This window comes from Temnothorax americanus, unplaced genomic scaffold, assembly GCF_048541705.1.
Source record: "Temnothorax americanus isolate GAGA-0224 unplaced genomic scaffold, ASM4854170v1 Scaffold28, whole genome shotgun sequence".
In the NCBI taxonomy this organism is placed as follows: Eukaryota; Metazoa; Arthropoda; class Insecta; order Hymenoptera; family Formicidae; genus Temnothorax; species Temnothorax americanus.
The window spans coordinates 1,510,694-1,534,566 of record NW_027509421.1 but is presented as its reverse complement, the minus strand read 5'-3'; the positions used below and the strand labels follow the sequence as shown (position 1 = coordinate 1,534,566).

At 35.2% G+C, this 23,873-nt stretch overlaps 2 protein-coding genes and 4 pseudogenes across 10 annotated transcripts in view; 5 read left to right on the top strand and 1 right to left on the bottom strand.

The window, feature by feature from the left end:
- LOC143899679 (cytospin-A) overlaps nucleotides 1–2,593 on the top strand; it is a 46,589-nt gene extending 43,996 nt beyond the window's left edge. For all 7 annotated transcript variants that reach the window (XM_077410139.1, XM_077410145.1, XM_077410142.1 and 4 more), the window contains 4 exons: nucleotides 82–276; nucleotides 467–640; nucleotides 777–1,159; nucleotides 1,340–2,593. In XM_077410139.1, the coding sequence (XP_077266265.1) occupies nucleotides 82–276; nucleotides 467–640; nucleotides 777–1,159; nucleotides 1,340–1,429 (842 nt within the window). In that variant the 3' untranslated portion in view covers nucleotides 1,430–2,593. The remainder of the gene's footprint in view (nucleotides 1–81; nucleotides 277–466; nucleotides 641–776; nucleotides 1,160–1,339) is intronic.
- On the bottom strand, nucleotides 2,114–23,841 carry Hdac3 (histone deacetylase 3). 3 transcript variants are annotated; one of them, XM_077410154.1, is made up of 3 exons: nucleotides 23,721–23,841; nucleotides 4,466–4,567; nucleotides 2,114–4,377 (listed from the first exon to the last, which is right to left on the bottom strand). In XM_077410154.1, the coding sequence occupies exon 3, from the start codon at nucleotides 4,362–4,364 to the stop codon at nucleotides 3,063–3,065; it is 1,302 nt and encodes a 433-aa protein (XP_077266280.1). In that variant the 5' UTR covers nucleotides 4,365–4,377; nucleotides 4,466–4,567; nucleotides 23,721–23,841; the 3' UTR covers nucleotides 2,114–3,062. The 3 variants fall into 3 exon arrangements, with proteins under 3 accessions (XP_077266280.1, XP_077266281.1, XP_077266279.1); XM_077410155.1 differs by having other exon boundaries at nucleotides 2,114–4,567; XM_077410153.1 differs by lacking the exon at nucleotides 23,721–23,841 and having other exon boundaries at nucleotides 4,466–4,776.
- Nucleotides 6,292–8,548, top strand: LOC143899685 (cytochrome P450 9e2 pseudogene; annotated as a pseudogene).
- On the top strand, nucleotides 10,395–13,156 carry LOC143899686 (cytochrome P450 9e2 pseudogene; annotated as a pseudogene).
- LOC143899687 (cytochrome P450 9e2 pseudogene) lies at nucleotides 15,034–17,749 on the top strand (annotated as a pseudogene).
- On the top strand, nucleotides 20,664–23,086 carry LOC143899642 (cytochrome P450 9e2 pseudogene; annotated as a pseudogene).
- Nucleotides 23,842–23,873: the final 32 nt, after the last annotated feature.

Here is a 23,873-nt window from a genome sequence, read left to right as displayed (position 1 = left end):
TTATTGCTTTTACTATTTGTTCGCGGAATTATTTGTATATGGCAATTCGCTGAGTATAACGTGTATTTGGAAATCTTTCAGCTAATCAAAAAGTGATACAACAACCGCCTACGAGGCCGGCCAGCACACCGACGGAGACTCAACAATCCGTGCTGACGAGCGTGCAACAGGAGATAGCTGCTCGTAGGAAGGCGAACATTTCGCGTCAGGACTCGAGGCTTTCCGTTAAGTGTCTGATCGAGAGCATTGAAAATGCCACGAAACAAGCTAAAGCTGGTAAGTGACCATAATACAATTTCAGATACATTAACAATTATCAGTATACGTTGTCCGCGATGGTATTTACTTGAAATTGCGATATAAAATAATAGATAAGAATATTTCGTTTTATGATATATATTTCATTTTATTCATATATTTCAGAAACAAAAAGAAGTTAAAAGAACCGATATGTTTTATGTCTTAGGTCCTGGAAGCCGAAGCAGCTCTACGTCGTCTTTAAATTCGATTGGAACTACGGATATTATGTCTTTGAAGGCTCCCCTCAGAGACCAACAGCAAATCAACAATTTAATCTGCACGGCGAATTCGACAAATAACAATAAAACACAATCTACAATCACAAAGAAACCGGTATCAGGTAATTATTAGTAAAACCTCGCAAGAGCTTAAAACGCTCGTACGATAAAAACAAAATAATCGTATGAAAATTTACTATGCATTTTGGGACGGGGATTCTTCGTACCTAATCGTGCGCTTTTGTTGTTGTTACACAGAAACAAAATCAACGCCTGTGGTTTTGAGTCCGGGCGAGTTGTTGGATTCAGCCGCTTTGAACGCCAAGGCGATCGACTTCGTGCGTCGAAACAGCGTCACCGATCTGTCGGAGCGCAAAGATCCTCTGTGTGGCTTAGTCAAGAACGGCGGATCCAAGCGTAACGCCTTGCTCAAGTGGTGTCAAAATAAAACGATAGGCTACCGGAATATCGATATAACTAACTTTAGCAGTTCCTGGAACGATGGCTTAGCGTTATGCGCGATTCTGCACTCCTATTTGCCGCGAAAGGTACCGTACGACACGTTGACGCCAGTCGAAAAGCGGCGGAACTTCTCGATCGCCTTCTCTGCCGCTGAGAGTGTTGGCATACCAACTACTTTGGTAAATTGATTAATAAATTATCTCTGAATAACTATAAGTGTACATGAGCATGAAGTACGATAACTCATTAAAATAATTTATAATAAGCCGATAGTTTAATCGCGTAATTGTATATCGAATTGTTACGAATATAGTCTCTTGTGAGATTAAGAATAACGTAAATCAATTCTCTTTCCACAGAACATCGGTGAAATGTGTCAACTCGAGCGACCCGACTGGCAACAAGTCATGACGTACGTGACTAGCATTTACAAGCACTTCGAAACGTAACTGATCACTATTCCATTTGCATTGCCTGTCAGACGGCACGTGCTACTGTTGAATGCGCTCGGCATTGCGAGACGAGCGAGAAAGACCAACAGCATCTAGTCAAGCAATTTTATGTTGAAAAGAAGAAAGCTATGCAGCAAGAAAGATTCCGAAGATTTATCGAAGATCGCTGGATCAGCACTGCCTACTAATTATATCCTCTTGTACGCGTTGTATATAGTTTCGAATCGGAGGACGCGCGTATGAACCGCTGGAGTATATGCAGAGTTCGAGGGAAGACCAAAACACCAAATGGAATTGCCGTTACTATGAGACTGAAAACTTTATATATTATATATGCATATATATGTACACGTACATACGCATATGTGGCGTGTGCGCTTTGTAGGACACGAGCGAACTCGAGAATTTTTCGTACGTCGAATGAAAAAAAAAAAGGAGCCGTATAACTGTGTAAGCAGCTCCGTGAGCAGCTTTCTGCAAACGAAAATGAGCCGCGTATAACCGCGCGCGCGGTGTTCCTCAAAGAACGAAGCCCAGCGTAATACGCATTCGCGAAGAGTACGCACGCAATTGCCTCTGCATCGTAGTCTTTTGCACTGTTCTTGCAGAGTAAATCAGAAATCGAGTATTTGCGTTCCTCTCGTACCGAATATTTTTGTACGTGTATTATTTTTCGAGAGACTTTTTGTAGAGTTTACAAAATACGAATGTACAGAACAAAGCGCCTTAATTTAAGAGATCTAATTTATTGCAATTAGTCGCATTTAGTGCTCTTACCAAGCGGAGAGGTCCGTCCCCTCCCCCACCCCACATTATTTCCGAGATAATCTTTTTATGTTTCTATTCTAGTTAAGGAAAGAAAAAGAGCTCTAAAAGGAACAATTAATGCCGTGCGAAGATTAAGTTCTCTGTGATATAGCGAGATAGCCCCGAGACAGAGATACAGACGTTATCGTTATTACTATTACTACTATTACACTATTATTCGCTATTAATATCGTCCTCATCGTCGTTGTACCATTGTAGACAATACGGATATTGCTGTCTGATGTAAAACAATAAACTTGCCTAATGGATATTTAAGATCTAGATATCCTGAGTAAGCGTATCGCACGATATCGGTTTTTTTTTTCTCAATAAAGAAATAGTTTCCTCTCTCAATAGCAATTTGAGATAAACGAATTCTTCATTATCTAAAATCTATATCTAAATATAGATTTCACATATTTATCCAAAGTCTGCAAGATTTATTTGAGTAAAATATGCTTGTTTCGTCATCAATATAAAGGAATCGGTCTGTATAGTTTACATATTTACACTTTTGCATTGTAAAAAAAAGCTTAAAAAGTATGCACCGCATCAAATAGCCCTCGTTCATCTTGCTTCATACATCACTTTGAAAGTTTAATAATTAAAATTTAGTAATTGCACAATAGCGTCTATTGTCCTGGGACATCAGTCATAGAAAGCGATAATCTCAGTACGTTTTACGGCAGTTTCCGTGTTGCCGGTAAATCAAAAATAATTGAATTCCAATCGCGTACAATTGGCTGGAGTCTGCTGGCTCTATGTGAAGGACCGCGCGATCCTAAACGTGTTCACGTTCTCGTAAACCGTATTACTGTCTTTATCACGAATCGCCCACGTCCATCTTATCCTGATCTTTGTCACCGGCGTAATACTCGTTCGCCGGCTCGACGATCTTGTCCGTGTCCTGTGGATTCTGCCGGGAGTCCGGATCCGGTTCCGGCTGCCGCTCCTCTTCAGGTGGCAACGCGTCGCACGGGACGTCCTGCATCTGTACGCTCGGCGAGTGCTGAATCATTTTGAGATTATCGCACACGTGTCTCGTAATTGCCTCTAAATACTGCTTGCTGTTGGCGTTGTCCTGTCTGGTGACGACCTCGGGATGTAGGGTGAAGTCGGGTGCGAAGTACTCCAAGTACTCGGTATACGGTAACTCGTTGCTGATCTGCTCGTCCACGAGCAGAGACGTTTCGTAAGTCCAGCACCTAGCGACATTCCGCAATGTGTAACCGCCACCGCCGACAGTCAGCAACGGTACGTTGAGATCCCTCACGAATTTCACGCACTCGCCGTGCCCCTTCGTGCTGAGGCTGAAGCAACCGAGTCGGTCGTTCGCGAGGGAATCGGCACCGCATTGAAGGACTATCGCCGTCGGCTGGAAGAACTCCATCACGTGCGATATGACGGGCTTGAAGACCTGAATGTACGACGCGTCGTCAATCCCTTCCTTCAGCGGCACGTTGACGGAATAGTAACGGCCGCTCTCGGCACCGATCTCGTACATGTCGCCGGTGCCGGGGAAGAAGTAATTGCCGTACTTGTGAAACGACACGGTCATCACGCGGTCGGTCAGGTAGAAGGCTTCCTGCACGCCGTCCCCGTGATGCACGTCGATGTCGATGTACAACACCCGAGCGCGGTATTTGAGCAATTCCAGTATAGCGATGACGATGTCGTTGATATAACAGAAGCCGGACGCCTCGAATTTCTTGGCGTGATGCAGACCGCCGCTCCAGTTGACGGCGATGTCGCAGCAGTTGTTGTTGAGCTTGGTGGCGCCGTCCAACGATGCGCCGGTGTACATGGAGCAGAAGTCGAAGAGGCCGTCGAACACGGGACAGTCGTCTCCCACATTGAAGTGGCTCAGGTACTTGGTGTAGCCCTGCAGGTTCTGCGGCGTGACGCGCTGCAGGAATTCCACGTAATCCTCCGAGTGGAAGCGGCACATGTCGTGGGTGCTGGCGCGGTACGGCCGGTAGATCTGCATCTTCCGCTGGAGGCCGTAGTTCAGCACGAGGCTGTGAATGACGGAGAGCCGGTGCGGCTTCATGGGGTGACCCGGGCCGTAGTGGAAGTTACCCACCTCCGGGTTGTAGAAGTACGCCACCTTCTTGTTGTAGCTCATGTCGAGAGGTTATCTGCGCGACGACCGACGACAGGTTTTATGAGCGTCACCGTGAGGACAGACGGGTTTCACGTCCGTCGAAGATAAACGCAGATACGCACCTCATATTCCTCCCCCGGGACGATATTTCAACGACCTGGCCGCCGGCGATCCCGGAATCTTGCCGTCGCCGCCGTGGCGTAGAGTCGGGGAGGTTAGGGAAACTGAGAAAAGAGATGCAACTTTTAACTCGGCTTTAATTCCAAATTACCCGAGCCCGTCAACGAGTGCCGGAATCCTGTGTTCGACCCTCGCCGTCGAGCTCCTCGGCGTCCGGATAGACCAGAGACCAATTCACTGCGGCTATTTATCTCGCGACGCGACACAACTGAAACGAGACGCCCGATGTCGCCGTCGCACGTCGCATTCAGTCGCATTCGGCTCGAATCTTGAATCGGTCTTTTCCGTGCGGACTCGTGTCGCATACCGACAGGTGCAAAATTTGATTGATTGAAGAATGAGAATGGACACGCTCGCGTCAGTGAAATCTTTTTTTAGATGAAAACTAGCATTTCTCTACGTGCACAAGATATTGTATTTTAAATTACGTAGCTACGTGCGCGAATATTTGTAACACGCGCTATGTTTGATTCTGAGCGAGATAAAATTCCTGTGAAAAATCAAAAATTAAAAAACAAAATACCGTTTGTCACATAAAACACTCGAGTTAGTATGGTTTCACAATAATTAGCGCTTTATAAAATAATTATGGCCTGTAGATACATCGCGACGGAAAGACAACTTAAATTTATAATTTTCTCTTTACTTATCGCTTGGATTTCTATCGCTTAGATCTCGATTTCTATAATGAATATGTTTATTATAAAATTTCTTTTATGTAACACGTGCAAGTAACACGTGCAAGTCGTGCGTAAAGATGAAAATTCCCGGGTGCGGTGTGACCGCACTCGCCTTTCATCTTACAGCACTTGTTGCACAAATAACTATTATAAAACTCTTTTTGCCAGTGGCTCATTGATACCACAATTTCAAGTTTAAATCGCGATATGAGATTTATTCTCAACAAAGTAATAAAATAAAAGCTTAACAGATGCATGCAAATTCAACAATAAAATAATTTACAACATCAATCAAATAATGTCAAATAATAACGTTTTATTAAAAGAGAATACTATGAAAAATTGCCTCGATAAAAAACTCGATAAAAAAACAATCTCGATAAGGATATAAATAATTAATTAATTAATTAATTGAGTAGACTTATTGATTCCCTAAGTCCCGGTCTACAATAGTCTACAATAGGTTTCACGAACTTGTTAATCTCTATTAAATAATTTATAGATAAATAAGTCTTTCGCGCATCGGGTTCGTCAGCTACAAACCTTCAAAAATGACAAAACACGCGTTTTTTATATAGGAGGCTGCAACATCATCTTTTTCGTAAACGTGAGAGAACAATCTTGCTTGCGAATTCGGATTCAGCGCACAATAAACTATAAGAAACTACTTTTCTTTTCCATACCGCAAAAATCATGTAGACTTGTATTATCAGAAGATGATATCGCATTTCTGTATTATTTCATTCAACTTGTTGACAATAACATTGCTAAAATAGAAAGACAATTGACCTCTGAAGTTGGCAGAGATCAGAGATGCAAATTTTGAATTTAATCAAACTTTGCAATTGCTATATTTGCGACCGAAAGTATTAATACCGCTTGCGTTCATACAATTGGCTGCTTGCGATTAATATAGAGTGACCTTGATCCAATGTAAAAGAGCGATAAGCTTAATAACATATAGATAAAAATGTTTGCGAAGAAGTGCGCCGTCATTTCAAGGAGATAGTCATAGCGACCTTATGACATTCATATCTGAGCATTTACACAATTCATATAACTTTATCGTGGGTCGCGATGAAGAGTTACATGTAGCAGCCAGTCATAAAATCTCACTGATGGTGTGTACATCTCATCGCCATATCCAACGAGTCAACCGTTTCTAATAATTAACGCTGTTTTTCCTCGCGTCATTGAGATTACTTTAACAATCAAGTGTGGATATCCGTTTCATCAATCCGAAACGGAAACTGCCGACGACCAGAATTTAATCAGGAACGTCTTCTTCTTGTACAACGAATCTGTAGATTGATCCTGTCGCGATGGAGCCAATTACTTTGCTTCTGACTATTCTGACAACGATTATATGTTTATATTATTTTGTTCTAAGGAAACTATCTTACTTCGAACGACTAAAGATCCCGCACGTGAAACCGATTCCATTATTGGGCAACATGGCACCTTTTATTTTTCAACGTACATCCCATATGGAGCTGGTACAAAGATTCTACAATCTCTTCTCAAACGCAAAATACTTCGGCCTCCAGGATTTTATAACACCGACCTTCGTTATCCGTGATCCGGATCTGATTTCCACGATTGCCATCAAAAAGTTCGACAACTTCTGTGATCACGATAACTTCGTGATCCAAACTCTTGATCCGATAGCCGGTAGAAATCTGTTCGACATGAAAGGGGATCACTGGCGCGAGATGCGAAAGCTTCTTAGCCCTAGTTTCACATCCAGCAAGATGAAAATGATGTTCGGACTTATGAGTCAGTGCGCCGAGAACTTCGTCGATTTTGTGGCAACGCAATCCGGAAAAACCGGCAAGACATATGATATGAGAGACATGCTGGGCAGATACGCCAGCGACGCAGTGGCCACGTGTGCCTTCGGCATCAACGTGGATTCTTTTAAGCACCCGAACAACGAGTTCTTTTTGCTTGGTAAAGAAGCAATGACTTTTGACAGCTGCAGGTTGGCCTTCAAGGCGTTCATGCATAGAAACTTCCCGCTACTCGCAAAACTCCTGAATCTCAAAATGTTTGGCCCAAAGATAGAGAATTTTTTTAAAAATATCGTCTCCAACACAGTGAAAGTCAGGGATGAGAAAGGAATTGTTCGTCCGGACATGATTCAGTTGATGATGGAGACTAGAAATAAAGATAGTGGACCTGAGTTCGACATTGACGAAATGACCGCCCAGGCGTTCGTTTTCTTTCTCGCCGGATTCGATACTTCATCATTAACCATGTGTTTCGTCACGCACCAACTCGCTGTCAATCCCGATATTCAGAGCAAATTAAGAGAGAAAATTGATGACGTCGTCAGACAGACCAACGGTAAACCTACCTACGAGGCCATCAATCGCGTGAAGTACTTAGACGCCGTGATAAACGAAGCTCTCAGATTATATCCGGCAGCATCTTTCATAGACAGAAAATGTGTCAAAGAGACCGAATTGCCACCAGCGACGTCAGACGGCGAACCGATCACGATAAAACCAGGGGACAATATATGGTTTCCAACTTTCTCTCTGCAACGCGATCCAAAGTATTATCCGCAGCCAGACAAGTTCGATCCAGAAAGATTCCTTAACAATGATGTGGATAATTCGGTTTACATGCCATTTGGTATCGGACCTAGAATCTGTATTGGTAATAGATTCGCCTTGATGGAAACAAAAATTATGCTGGTCTACCTGCTTTGCCGCTGCGATCTCGAATCCGATGTTAAAACTGCAAATCCCATCGTGTTGACGAAGAAATCATTCGCCACATTGCCGGACAATGGCTTCTGGTTGAAATTGCGAGCAAGAGAATCGAAAATTCCTGTTATACAAGGGATATCGAACGGACACGGAGTTGAGGAACAGTAAATGAAGCATATTTACAATTTATCAAACATAAAATTATATACTTAGTAAAGTTGTTCTTTCTAATTTGTAGCTAAATTCCAACCTTTTCCTCAATTATATATTATGTATAAGAGAATAGAAATTTCCAAAAATTGTTTTTTAAATACCGTTACAATTGTTATATGACTTCATAAATGGTTATATGTAAAGTATTTGAAAATTACCCGCGTACAAAACTTATTTAACTTATACACATATGTGTAATTTTCAATTATGTAATATACTTCTACTTATGTAATATACGCATATGTATTAAGATAATATTTAAATAATCATCTTTCTTTTGAAATGTTTTTTAAATTAATAAACAAACAATAAAACATAGTAATACTCGATTGAAAAAGAGAAAGAAAAAGTGAAAGAGAGAGCAAAAAATGTATGTAAGACAAAATTAAGATTAAAATTGATTATAATATTATATGTACACAGGAGTATATTAATATATATACATACATGACACTATTAAAATAATATATTCTAAAATAATAGAATACTTACTTATCATTAAAATAGCGACAAAATTGTTAATTAATTAAAAATTGTTTTTTTTCTGCCCAAATAAAATTAATTTTTGCAACCAACTAAACTCTCGTTAAAATACGATAATTTACAATTCTTCATTTAAAGAAAGTACCTAATTATAATTTTTATATTTGGCAGTTCAATATAAAAGGTAATTCTCCATCTGCAATACAATATAACATTAATCGATTTAATATGTTTATAAAATATAAATCAAATATTAATTAACAATGCACAAGCCAAGAAATATCATAATATGGCGTTAGAAAAATCTTCAATAGGGAAAAGAGGGGTAGGATGACGACCTTAAGATTTGCCGATTTTTCCTAATTTCTGTGAGAATGTAAAAATAATGATCTATTATTTTTTTAGATTCACTAAAGACTTTCATATAAACTGTAAAAAAAAAATTTAGAAACTCTAAATAAATTAGAATTAATAAAAATTTACATTTTTTAAAAACGTGTCGTTTTCGTCATTTTGCCCCCATATGCGGGTAAAATGACTTTTAGTAGTGAATCAGAAAATGAAAAGTCAAATTAAATTAAAAATAAACTTCTTTACGAATAAGATTTATTTTATTGTAATAAACTTCTTATATTGTTTTGGTGTTATAACATTTTAACGCAATAAAAGAAAAATAAAAAACAAAAAAATCAGTGAAATGCACACAATAAAATTTGTTTACACAGGTAACCAATATTAAAATACTAACTAATTTGACGCAGTCACATTTACAATGCACATTAACAATTATAAATGCATTTACGGATACGTTATCTTGCACACGCATGACGTTCGTCATCTTACCCGCAGTCATTGGAATAATTTTTTTCATTTAATAAAAATGTTGCAATGCGAAAAATGAAAAATACTAGTATGTCATTCTATACATTCTTAGCTATACCATACTATACTATAATAGAGAAAGTGAAAGTATTTACTATGATTACGTCATTCCTTATGAACAAACACCAAAAAGTTACATATGGGTGCATCCAAAACACATTTCTTATTAGGTATATTATCCACTTTTGTAGAAAGATTGAAATCAAACTACAAGAGATTGCGTGCTATTATCTAAAGCCTTTAATGAGTTAAGCATCGACTCGTTATCTGTTATTAGTTTAGAAAAATTAGCAATTTGTCATCTTACTCCCCTTTCCCCTACTTCCTCTTATCTGTTTCTATTTTAATTTTATTATGTCTTAATAATATTTGAAATAAAAATATTTCCTTATTTTCTATTCAAAAATATTCAACAATGATGTAGTTAAAGTGAAGAAGATCCACGTATTTATCTTCAGTTAGTCCTTAACCGAACTCAATTCAAAAAATAAATGTGGCCTGCAAGGGTTAAGATTATAAAAAAGATATCAAAAATCAACAACATTAGCGGAACAAAAATAACTTATATTATTATCATTTATATATTGTATCAAGTACAAATACGTAATAAAAATTATGAATTATCAGATGAAGAAGATATCATCTTTCTCTATTGTCTTATTATTAGAAATTGTTGGATAATGACATTGTTAAAATAAAAAGCCAATTGACATCTGATCCAATTCATTTAAAAAGGCGACAAGCTTCACAAATTGATAAAAATATGTTTACGAAAAAGTGCGCCGTCATTTAAAAAAGATAATCAAAGTGATAAATGACTTAATAATCATATCTACGTACTTGAGAATGTTATATAATTCTATCCTGGCGTCCGTGCAAAAGTCAGTCGTAAAATCTCACGCATGGTGTGTATATCGTGTCGCCAGATCTATCGAGTTAACCGTTTCCATTTAAACAAAAGTTCTAAGGACAATTAACAAAACTAATACAATAATGTAATTTGCGCTTCTTATCGTATCGATAACATTATCAATTAAGTGTGGAAATCGTTTCATCAATCCGAAACAAAAACTACCGACAATCAGAACCGTTTCAGAAACTTCTTCTTGTGCAACGAATCTGGAGATTCCTGTCGCGATGGAGCTATCTACTTTGCTTCTGACAATTCTGGCAGCGAGTATTTGCTTATATTATTTCGTTCTAAGAAAGCTATCTTACTTCGAGCGACTAAAGATCCCGCATGTGAAGCCGGTTCCATTATTGGGCAACATGGCACCTTTTATTTTTCAACGTACATCCCATATGGAACTGGTACAAAGATTCTACAATCTCTTTTCGAACGTAAAATACTTCGGCCTTTACGATTTTATAACACCGACCTTCGTTATCCGTGATCCAGATCTGATTTCCACTATTGCCATCAAAAAGTTCGACAACTTCTGTGATCACACTATCTTCGCGAACGAAACTGTTGATCCTATGGCCAGTAAAAATCTGTTTAACCTGAAAGGGGATCACTGGCGCGAGATGCGGAAGCTTCTCAGCCCTAGTTTCACATCCAGCAAGATGAAGATGATGTTCGGACTTATGAGTCAGTGCGCCGAGAACTTCGTCGATTTTGTGACAACGCAATCCGGCAAAACCGACAAGACGTATGATATGAAAGACATACTGGGCAGATACACCAACGACGCAGTGGCCACGTGTGCTTTCGGCATCAACGTGGATTCTTTTAAGCACCCGAATAACGAGTTCTTCTTGCTTGCCAAGAAGGCAATGACTTTTGACAATTGGCTGGCCTTCAAGTTCTTCCTGCATGGAAACTTCCCGCTACTCGCAAAACTCCTCAATCTCAAAATGTTTGGCCCAGAGATAGAAAAATTTTTCAAAGATATCGTTTCCAACACAGTGAAGGTCAGGGATGAGAAAGGAATTGTTCGTCCGGACATGATTCAGTTGATGATGGAGACTAGAAATAAAGATAGTGGACCTGAGTTCGACATTGACGAAATGACTGCCCAGGCATTCGTTTTCTTTCTCGCCGGATTCGATACTACCTCAACAACCATGAGTTTTATAGCTCATGAAGTCGCTGTCAATCCCGATATTCAGAGCAAATTAAGAGAGGAAATTGATGACGTCGTCAGAAAGACCAACGGTAAACCTACCTACGAGGCCATCAATCGCATGAAGTACTTAGACGCCGTGATAAACGAAACTCTTAGATTATATCCGCCAGCATCTTTCATAGACAGAAAATGTGTCAAAGAGACCGAATTGCCACCAGCGACTTCAGACGGCGAACCGGTCATAATAAAACCTGGAGAAAACATATGGTTCCCAGCTTTCTCTCTGCATCGCGATCCAAAGTACTATCCGCAGCCAAACAAATTCGATCCAGAAAGATTCCTTAACAATCAGGTGGACAATTCGGTCTATATACCATTTGGTGTTGGACCCAGAATCTGCATAGGTAATAGATTCGCCTTGATGGAAACAAAAATTCTGCTGTTCTACCTGCTTTGGCACTGCGATCTCGAGCCCGATGTTAAAACTGCAAACCCCATCGTGTTGACAAAGAAATCATTCGCTATGTTGCCGGAAAAGGGCTTCTGGTTAAAATTGCGAATAAGAGAATCCAAAACTCCAGTTACACAAGGCTTATCGAACGGACACGAAGTTGAGAGACAGTGATGAAGCATATTTACAATTCATCAAGCATGGAATTATACGTATATTTAAAGTCCTCTCTCTCTTTCAAATAGTTCGGTCTTTTCCACAACTGTACATATAAAAAAATAGAAATTTCAAAAAACTATCTTTATAAATACTGTCACTTTAAAAAAAAGCGAAATAAAAATTTATTCTCATTTAGAATATGTTCTTTTAAAACAGTATAATTGTAATACGATTAATATCTTTACAGTATCTACTACCAATTTCTCTGTAAACAATATCTCTCATATTGTCTTTGCTTATGCAATATAAGTCAAATAAATTTTGTACGTAATAATTCGAATGAAAATATTATGAGTAGATCATTATTCACTTGTTACATGACCGCACATATATAGTTATAATATATGTAAAGTATATGTCACGTACAAAACGTATTTAACTTATACACACTTATGTAATATGCATATACGTTAATATAATATTTAAGTACTTACTTTATTGTTGATATATGTTTCTTTTCTCTTTAATGTAATAAGCAAACAATATGAAATATCATAATACTCGATTGAAAAAGAGAGAAAAAAAGAAAAAAAAGAGAGAGAGAAAATCAAGATTAAAATTGATTATAATAGTAGGTATACGTACGAGGAGTATAATTAATTTATAAGAAATTACAATGAATTTATGTATTCTAGGACAGTAGATTGTTTATCATTAAAATAGCAATAAAATAGTTAATTTCATCTAGAAATTTTTGTCTGGTCAAATAGAATAAATTTTTGTAGACAACTAAACTGTCGTTAAAGTACGAGTAAAGTATCTTTAATACAATATAATATTAATTAATTTGTTTTCGAATCAAATACATTAATGAACAAAACACAAGCCAAAAAATATAATTAATATTAATAAGATCTTATACTTTCTGTAATTTGACTTTAGTATAATGTTATTATGTTATACGTGTTTATTATGTTATTATGTTATTATTATATTATGTTATACGAATATTCTTATAACATTTGAAATAAATATTTCTTTATTTCTTTCAAAAATATTCAACGATGATGTAGAGTTGAAATAAGACCCACGTATCTTTAAGTGTAATATTTAACCCAACTCAATTTTTAAATAATAAACTTCATATGTCAATAATAATAATCTTAAAACAGTAAGATAATACAACTTATTATAAGACTATCAAGATGGTGCACAATTGCTATATAAGTAGAATGGATCATTCATTTCATTGTCAATTAATTCAAGTGAAAAGATCCAACAATTTATTAATTTCCCGCATTTGGATAAAGTATTAACGGGATTATTTAGGCAAATCCTTGGGGTGCCAATCATAGTAGCACACAATATAAGTGCCTATTCATTTCTCAAATCACCATTTCTATTATTATCACATTCAGTTGATAGAATGATGTGTCTTTAACTGCGAACTTCACCTTGATAAATTTTCTTGTTACATTGTGTATTGCATAATTTTCGAAAGCTCTGATAACATAAAACTTATATTTATTCATAGCTTAAAATAGAAAATTGCATCAGCAAAAACAAAAGTTAAAATTGTATTAAGTTGTGCCGATTAGACGTTCATTGCGGAAAACAACCGTGTCAATTTCATTAGAATTTTAGTCATGTTCTAATTCTACGATATCTTCTAGACAGATACCTGTGTTCTATAAAAATCGAAATTTACTCCGATTTATATAACTCTATTAATATTCATTTTATGAATCTTTTGATCTCTATTAATTTTTTAAAAATTAATTAATATAAATATATAATAATAAAAATATATTTAAAGTTATCACATAATATGTGTTTAATTAATATACGAAGCATTACTTAAATCCAAATTTTTTCTTGAAAATTATGTAACTAAAAATTAAATTATTTTCTTAAAAATTATGCAATCAAAAAATTATTCTGCAGCTTTTACTGTATTTATACAGTAGAAAAAAACTATCTCTTATTCGGTTCTATCAATGTTTTATATTGGATGTGATGCACATCAATAAATCATGCATACGTCATCGCGGTTCACCTTCACCCTGATAGCACAGTGTCAGTTGGTGCCGTCATGATGCCGTCGTGTTGCTGTTAATATGCACGAAATTCGTGTATATTAACAGCAACACGACGGCATTATGACGGCACCAACTGACACTGTGCTATCAGGGCACTTAATTCCCGCAATTCATTTAATGAAAAACAAGTTCTACAAAAATAGAAATGAATTCATGAAAGAAGTCAATGATAGTATTATCGTCCTTATAATTTTGGAAAAATTCCAGAACTAAAAGCTCTCTTGTTCTTAATTCAAATCCGATTTATTAAATCATTAACGTGTTCTTTCAGTACAGTGTTCTATCTTTTTACATATAGTTAAAAGAACATTGATTTATATTATTACCGTATTTTAGCTATATTTTTAGATCTATTTAAGTACATTAATTTTAAAATCAAGGGACATTATATTATTATGAGATGTGATTAAAAATGAACAAATAAATTTATAACTTGTAACAAAAATAACAATGGCTAATCTTATTTGTACTTGCTGGATTACTGTCTTTTTTATTTACAGTCACGATAAATTAAAACTATACAGAATATATAAGGTTATATAAAGATGATATAATAAGAAAATAAAATAAATACATATTATGCTTTTATCATTTACGTATTGAATCGTGCAAAATATGCAACAAAAATTATGAATTATCAGAAGAAAACATCATATCTCTTTGTTATTTTATTCAAATTTTTTAGCAATGGCATTGTTGTAAAATAAAAATACAATTGATGTCTAATCCAGTTTATTTAAAAAGGCGACAAGCGCATATTGATAAAGAATGTTTACGAAGAAATGCGCCGCCATTTAAAGAAAATAATCAAAGTGATAAATGACTTAATGACATTCATATCTACCCACTTGCGAATATATAATTCTATCCTGGCGTCCGTGAAGGAGTCAGTCGTAAAATCTCACGCATGGTGTGTGTATCGTATCGCCAGATCTATCGAGTTAACCGTATCCATTCAAACAGAAGTTCTAAGGACAATTAACAAAACTAATACGTTAATGTAATTTGCGCTTCTTATCGTGTCAATAACATTATCAATTAAGTGTGGAAATCGTTTCATCAATCCGAAACAAAAACTGCCGACAATCAGAACTTAATCAAAAACTTCTTCTTTTTGTATACAACGAATCTAGAGATTCCTGTCGCGATGGAGCTATCTACTTTGCTTCTGACAATTCTGGCAGCGAGTATTTGCTTATATTATTTCGTTCTAAGAAAGCTTTCTTACTTCGAGCGACTAAAGATCCCGCACGTGAAACCGGTTCCATTATTGGGCAACATGGCACCTTTTATTTTTCAACGTACATCCCATATGGAGCATGTACAAAGATTCTACAATCTCTTCTCGAACGCAAAATACTTTGGCCTCTACGATTTTATAACACCGACCTTCGTTATCCGTGATCCAGATCTGATTTCCACGATTGCCATCAAAAAGTTCGACAACTTCTGTGATCACAATAACTTCCTGAACGAAACTCTTGAACCAATGGTCAGTAAAAGTCTGTTTGATCTAAAAGGGGATCACTGGCGCGAGATGCGGAAGCTTCTTAGCCCTAGTTTCACATCCAGCAAGATGAAGATGATGTTCGAACTTATAAGTCAGTGCGCCGAGAACTTCGTCGATTTCGTGGCAACGCAATCCGGAAATATCGGCAAGACGTATGATATGAAAGACATACTGGGCAGATACGCCAACGACGCAGTGGCCACGTGTGCTTTCGGCATCGGCGTGGATTCTTTTAAGCACCCGAACAACGAGTTCTTCTTGCTTGCCAAAAAGGCAATGACTTTTGACAATTGGCTGGCCTTCAAGTTCTTCCTGCAAAAAAACTTCCCGGCACTTGCAAAACTCCTCAATCTCAAAATGTTTGGCAAAAAAATAGAGAATTTTTTTAAAGATATCGTCTCCAACACAGTGAAGGTCAGGGATGAGAAAGGAATTGTTCGTCCGGACATGATTCAGTTGATGATGGAGACTAGAAATAAAGATAGTGGACCTGAGTTCGACATTGACGAAATGACTGCCCAGGCGTTCGTTTTTTTTCTCGCCGGATTCGATTCTTTATCAACAGCCATGTGTTTTGTAACAAACGAAGTCGGTGTCAATCCCGATATTCAGAGAAAATTAAGAGAAGAAATTGATGATGTCGTCAGACAGACCAACGGTAAACCTACTTACGAGGCCATCAATCGCATGAAGTACTTAGACGCCGTGATAAACGAAACTCTTAGATTATATCCGCCAGGAACTTTCATAGACAGAAAATGTGTCAAAAGGACCGAATTGCCACCAGCGACTTTAGATGGCGAACCGATCATGATAAAGCCTGGAGACAGCATATGGTTTCCAGCTTACTCTCTGCATCGCGATCCAAAATACTATCCGCAGCCAGACAAGTTCGATCCTGAAAGATTCCTGAACAATGATGTGAATAATTCGGTTTATATGCCATTTGGTATCGGACCTAGAATCTGTATTGGTAATAGATTCGCCTTGATGGAAACAAAAATTATGCTGTTCTACCTGCTTTGGCACTGCGATCTCGAGCCCGATGTTAAAACTGCAAATCCCATCGTGTTGACAAAGAAATCATTCGCTATGTTGCCGGACAAGGGCTTCTGGTTGAAATTGCGAACAAGAGAATCGAAAACTCCAGTTACATAATACTTATCGAATAGACACAAAGTTGAAGGACAGTGAGAGGAGACATGTTTATAATTCATGAAGCATAGAATTATATGTATACTTAAAGTTACTCTTTCAAATTGTAGCGGAAATTCAATCTTTTCTCCACAATTGTACATATAAAAAAATAAAAATTTCAAAAAACTATCTTTATAAATACTGTTACTTAAAAAAAAAGCGAGATAAAAATTTATTCACATTTAGAGTATGTTCTATGTTCTTTTAAAGCAGTATAATTGTAATACTACTAATATCTTTATAATATTTACTACTAATTTTTTCTCTGTAAACATACAATATCTCTCTTATATATATATATATATATATATATATATATATATATATATGTTATCTTTTTGTTCATACAATATAAGTCAAATAAAATTTGTACGTAATAATGAATAAAAATATTATGAGTAGATTATTATGCACTTGTCACATGGCCGCACATATATGGTTATATGTAAAGTATATGAATGTCACGTACAAAACATATTTAACTTATATACACTTATGTAATATGCATTTACGTTAAGATAATATTTAAGTAATTACTTTATTGTTGATATATGTTTCTTTTCTTTTTAATGTAATAAGCAAACAATATGAAATATCATAATACTCGATTGAGAAAGAGAGAAAAAAAGAAAAAAAGAGAGAGAGAGAGAGAGAAAATCAAGATTAAAATTGATTATAATAGTAGGTATACATACGAGTATTATTAATTTATAAAAAATTACATTGAATTTATGTATTCTAGGACAGTAGAATGTTTATCATTAAAATAGCAATAAAATAGTTAATTTCATCTATAAAAATTTTTGTCTAGCCAGATAGAACAAATTTTTGTAGACAACTAAACTCTCGTCAAAATACGAGTAAAGTATCTTTAATACAATATAATATTAATTAATGTTTTCGAATCAAATACATTAATGAACAAAACACAAGCCAAGAAATATCATCAATATGTTATTTAAAAAATCTGAAATAATTTTTCTCGTAATTTTTCTTATTTGACTTTAGTATAATTTTATTATGTCCGAATACTCTTATAACATTTGAAATAAACATTTCTTTTGTACCATTCAAAAATATTCAACGATGATTTTGAAGTGAGATCCACGCATCTTATTGTTAGTCTTTATCCCAACTCAATTTTTAAATAATAAACTTCATATATCAATAATGATAATCTTAAAACAGTAAGATAAAAAACTTATTATAAGACTCAAGATGGTGCAATCTTACCGATATTCACATGTGTGCACTTAAAGTATAATTAACTGATATAGAATTGAAAAGTTGTTTTTATACCTTGCACATTTTTAGATAACATCAGAACGATGAGATATCGTTTATTGATCGCAAACATTTATAAGCTTCTAGATAAAAAATTAGAGAACTAATAAAATCAATGGTAGCAATATAAATTAGATTTATTTATAGCAGAGTTGACAATCTTGTATATTTTCGTGTTTTGTAGATTATGCAAAATTAGGATCAAAATAATTTTTAAGTTATATCAGCTTCTTAATAAAATACTATATAATATCTGATTCTAATTTACTTTGTTTAAAAATGTTACAAAAGTTTAGATGTATACATATCCAAAAGTAATTAATTTAAGTTTCTTGCACTGCATCACACACACACACACACATTCACATTTTGTTTTACATTAAAATCCTAACAAGCAATTTAAACAGACTACAATTTTATGCAAACAGATACAACATTTTGAATTATGCACAGACACAAGTTTCACAAGATGTGAAACAGTAACTGAAATAAACATGAACGAGCAATCCACAAAATGTAACGTTATGCATTCACCGGTGCATATGATTGCTAAATTATATGCGTGTAGAAGTTTTGCAAAGTGCAGCTAGTGTTTTTTAAAAAGTGTTTCTTAAACATGCACTTTCTTGTACGTTGTATAAAAGAGACTTTTACATTTCTTTTCACGTTTATTCAATTAATTTATAATAAACCACTGATAATTTTTATTTCAACTCAATATATTATCCATCAAAACACATGGCTTACATTGTAGTATAAAATTATTTTACTTTAGTTCATAAATAAAAAACACGAATGTAATAATGCGACTATGTATTCCGCAATTAATTCGATTTGATTTTTAATTTAGTTAAGTCATATTTGTTGAAGTGACAAATGTATGATCAATTTGAACAACTTTTTTTGTATTCTCAAATATTTAATTATATATTTATAAATTATACCTATATTTATATATTAATAAATTAAAAATAATTGTGAAATAAATTATTTATAAAAAAATGTATATTTTTTTAAATATTTAGAAAAGGATAAATTTTTAATACAATTGCTATATAAGAAGAATGGATCATTCATTTCATTGTCAATTAATTCAAGTGAAAAGATTCAACAATTTATTAATTTCCCGCATTTGGATAAAGTATTAACTGGATTATTTAGGCATATCCTTGGGGTGCCAATCATAGTAGCACACTATATAAGTGCCTCCTCATTTCTCAAATCATTTCTATTATTATCACATTCAGTTAATAGAATGATGTGTCCTTAACTGCAAACTTCACCTTCATAAATTTTCTTGTTACATTGTCTATTGCATAATTTTCGAGAGCTCTGCAGATAACATGGAAATTATATAAAGTTAAAATTTTATTAAGTTGTGCCAATTACACGTTTATTGCGGAAAACAACCGTGTCAATTTCATCAGAATTTTATTCATGTTCTAATTCTACAATATCTTATAGACAGATACCTGTGTCCTATAAAAATCGAAATTTACTCCGATTTATAACTCTATTAATATTCATTTTATGAATCTTTTGATCTGTATTCATTTTTTAAAAAATTAATTAATAAATATATAATAATAAAAATATATTTAACCCTTAAATGCCACACCTCTCAAGAATCTCGTAAATGACATGAGGGGTCTAATAGACCCCAGCATGAAAAATGTCTCCTTACTCATTGATTTTTTGATCTTTAGTTATGAAAATTTTTTTCAATGTCGTTCAAGGCTTAGAAAAGAGAATAAAATGCTTATATTGTTAAAATTTCAATTTCAACATAGTATAAAAAATTAAGTAAACTGAGTACTGCTAAGTGTACAAACGGGCAGGTCACGCACTCAACTATCATCAATGAGAGCATGAGCTCCATTTTTGGCAAGAACATTTAAAAAAATTTCATTCTAAAGGGTCTGGGGTCCGCTGGACCCCACGGGGCATTTAAGGGTTAATGTTATAACATAATATGTGTTTAATTAATATACGAAGCATTATTTAAATCCAAATTTTTTCTTGAAAATTATGTAATCAAAAATGAACAAATCAATTTATAATTTGTAATAAAAATAACAACAATTGCTAATCTTATTTGTAGTCTTTTTATTTATCAGTCACGATAAATTAAAAATATACAGAATATAATGTTATAAAGAAAATATAAGAACAAAAACATCTAAAAAAATAAAAAATTAATTTATATTGTGCTTTTATCATTTACGTATTGAATCTTGCAAAAATACGCAATAAAAATTATGAAAATTATCAGAAGAAAACATCATATCTCTTTTTGTTATTTTATTCAAATTCTTGAGCAATGGCATTGTTGTAAAATAAAAATACAATTGACCTCTAATCCAGTTCATTTAAAGAGGCAATAAGCGCGTATATTGATAAGAATATGTTTGCGAAGAAGCGCCTCATCATTTCAAGAAAATAATCAAAGTGATAAATGACTTTATGACATTCATATCCATGCACTTATAATGTTACATAATTTTTATCGTGGCGTCCGTGCAGACGAGTCAGTCGTAAAATCTCACGCGTAGTGCGTGCATCTTTATCGCTAGATTTATCGATTTAACTGTTTCCATTTAAACAAAAGTTGTAACGCCAATTAACAAAACTAGTACGATAATGTAATTTGCGCTGCTTCTCGCGTCAATAACATTAACAATCAAGTGTGGAAATTGTTTCATCAATCCGAAATGAAAACTGTCGAAAAACAAAACTTAATCAGGAACGTCTTCTACTTGAACAATTAATCTGGAGATTAATCCTGTCGCCATGGAGCCGTCTACCTTGCTTCTGATTATTCTGGCAGCGAGCATTTGCTTATATTATTTTGTTCTAAGACAGTTATCTTACTTCGAACGACTGAGAATCCCGCATGTGCGACCAATTCCATTGTTGGGCAACATGGCACCATTTGTTTATCGACGTACATCCCACATGGAGCATCTACAAAAAATATACAATCTCTTTCCGAACGCAAAATACTTCGGCTTCTACGATTTTATTACGCCGACCTTCGTTATTCGTGATCCAAACGTGATTTCCACGATTGCCATCAAACAATTCGACAACTTCTGCGATCACCGTAACTTCGTAAACGAAACTCTTGATCCGATAGCCGGTAAAAATCTGTTTGGCATGCGAGGGGATCAATGGCGCGAGATGCGGAAGCTTCTTAGCCCTAGTTTCACATCCAGCAAGATGAAGACGATGTTCGGACTTATGAGTCAGTGCGCCGAGAACTTCGTCGATTTTGTGGCAACGCAATCCGGAAAAGTCGGCAAGACCTATGATATGAAAGACATACTGGGCAGATACGCCAGCGACGCAGTGGCCACGTGTGCTTTCGGCATCGGCGTGGATTCTTTTAAGCACCCGAACAACGAGTTCTTCTTGGTTGGTCAAAATGCAATGACTTTTGACAGTTGGCTGTCCTTCAAGTTCTTCATGCATAGAAACTTCCCTCTACTTGCAAAGCTCTTCAATTTCAAGATGTTTGGCCCAAAAATTGAGAATTTTTTTAAAGATATCGTTTCCAACACAGTGAAGGTCAGAGATGAGCAAGGAATTGTTCGTCCGGACATGATTCAATTGATGATGGAGACTAGGAAGAGAGCTAGCGGACCTGAGTTCGACATTGACGAAATGACCGCCCAGGCGTTCAGTTTCTTTCTCGCCGGATTCGATACTACATCAACAGCCATGTGTTTTATGACGCATGTACTCGCTACCAATCCTGATATTCAAAGTAAATTAAGAGAGGAAATTGATAATGTTCTCAGACAGACTGATGGCAAACCTACCTACGAGGCAATAAATCGCATGAAATACTTGGACGCCGTGGTAAACGAAACTCTCAGATTATATCCGCTGGTATCTTTCCTCGACAGAATATGTGTCAAAGAGACGGAATTGCCACCAGCGACTTCAGACGGCGAACCAATTACGATGAAGCCTGGGGATTGTATATGGTTCCCAGTTTTCTGTCTCCATCGCGATCCAAAGTACTATCCGCAGCCAGACAAGTTCGATCCAGAAAGATTTCTTAACGGTGACGTGGATAATTCAGTCTTTGTGCCATTTGGTATCGGACCCAGAGTCTGCATAGCTAATAGATTTGCTCTAATGGAAGCAAAAATTATGCTGTTCTACCTACTTTGGCGTTGCGAACTTGAACCCGATGTTCAGACTAGATTTCCTGTGGTGCTAAACAAGAAAACGATCTTCATGATGCCTGACAATGGCTTCTGGTTGAAATTGCGAGCAAGAAAATAAAAGACTCCTGTTACGTAATGCTTATCAAATGGACACGGAGTTAACGGACAGTAATGAAAAGCATATTTACAATTCACTGTGGAATTATGTATTTAAAATTGTTTTTTCGAATTGTAGTGAGAGTCCAATTTTTTCCTCTATCATTACATATATAAAATATAAAAAAAAACAGTATAGAAACTTTTTAAATATACTTCTTAAAAAACAAAACTTATTTGACTTATATATAAACGACGACAACATGAAGGATATTATATATATTTAGTAGTATTATAATTATTGTGCTTTCTAAAAACAATATTAATGTTGGTAAATTTTTACCTCATTTTTTTATTACATAACTTTTAATTATGTAATATATTTCAACGTATGTGTGTGTGTGTGTAATACTCATATGTGTTAAGATAATATTTAAGTAATTACTTTATTGTTGAAATATGTTTTTATTCTTTTTCATTTAATACCTAAGAATAAATAAAATATAATCATTCTTAATTGAGAGAGAGTGTGTGTGTGTGTGTGTGTGTGTGTGTGTAAAAATTAAAATTAAAATGGATTATAATATTACATACAGGAATATAATTAATATATAAAAGATTCAAAAACTATCTTCTTATAATATTATGTATATATGACATCATTATATAAATTCACATATTCCAGATATCCAGATTCCAGAATTCACATAACTCTAGTAGAATGTTTATTTGTCATTAAAATAGCAATAAAAGTGTTAATTAATCTGTCAATATTCGCTTTCGTCTGGCTAGATAAAATAAATGTTTGCAAACCATTAAACTCCTCCTTAAAGTACAAATAAAGTATTTACAGTTATTCCTTAATACTTAATCATTTTTTTATACCTTGCAATTTAATGACTATATCTGTAATATACAGTATAATATTGTCGTAATCGATTTAATATGTTTATAAATCGAATACATTAATTAACAAAGCATAAGTCAAAAAATATCATTAATATACGAGAGAAATGTTCAATACACTTTTTTCTTATAATCGCGAAAGTCAAGTCATCATCAACGAACCGACATGCGCGAACTGTTAGTAAACAGAGATCATCGATGGAAAATAACGTGCGGATACGTACTCCTTTAATAAGAAGGAGTCGCATCCATTTTCAACGTCTAAACTATTTGACATACCTATTTTCCGGCATTGCCTCTCCTCACTTGACGCGTGTCCGTGCTACGCCCATAATTTTCATATTGAGAAACACGATACACTCGACCGAGTACATCACGCAGTCACACACACACACACACACACACACACACACATGTGACGTACGTAGCAAG

Excerpts from the sequence above, each read along its gene's own strand:
- Hdac3 (XM_077410155.1), bottom strand. The coding sequence starts at position 4,364 with ATGAGCTACAACAAGAAGGTGGCGTACTTCTACAACCCGGAGGTGGGT.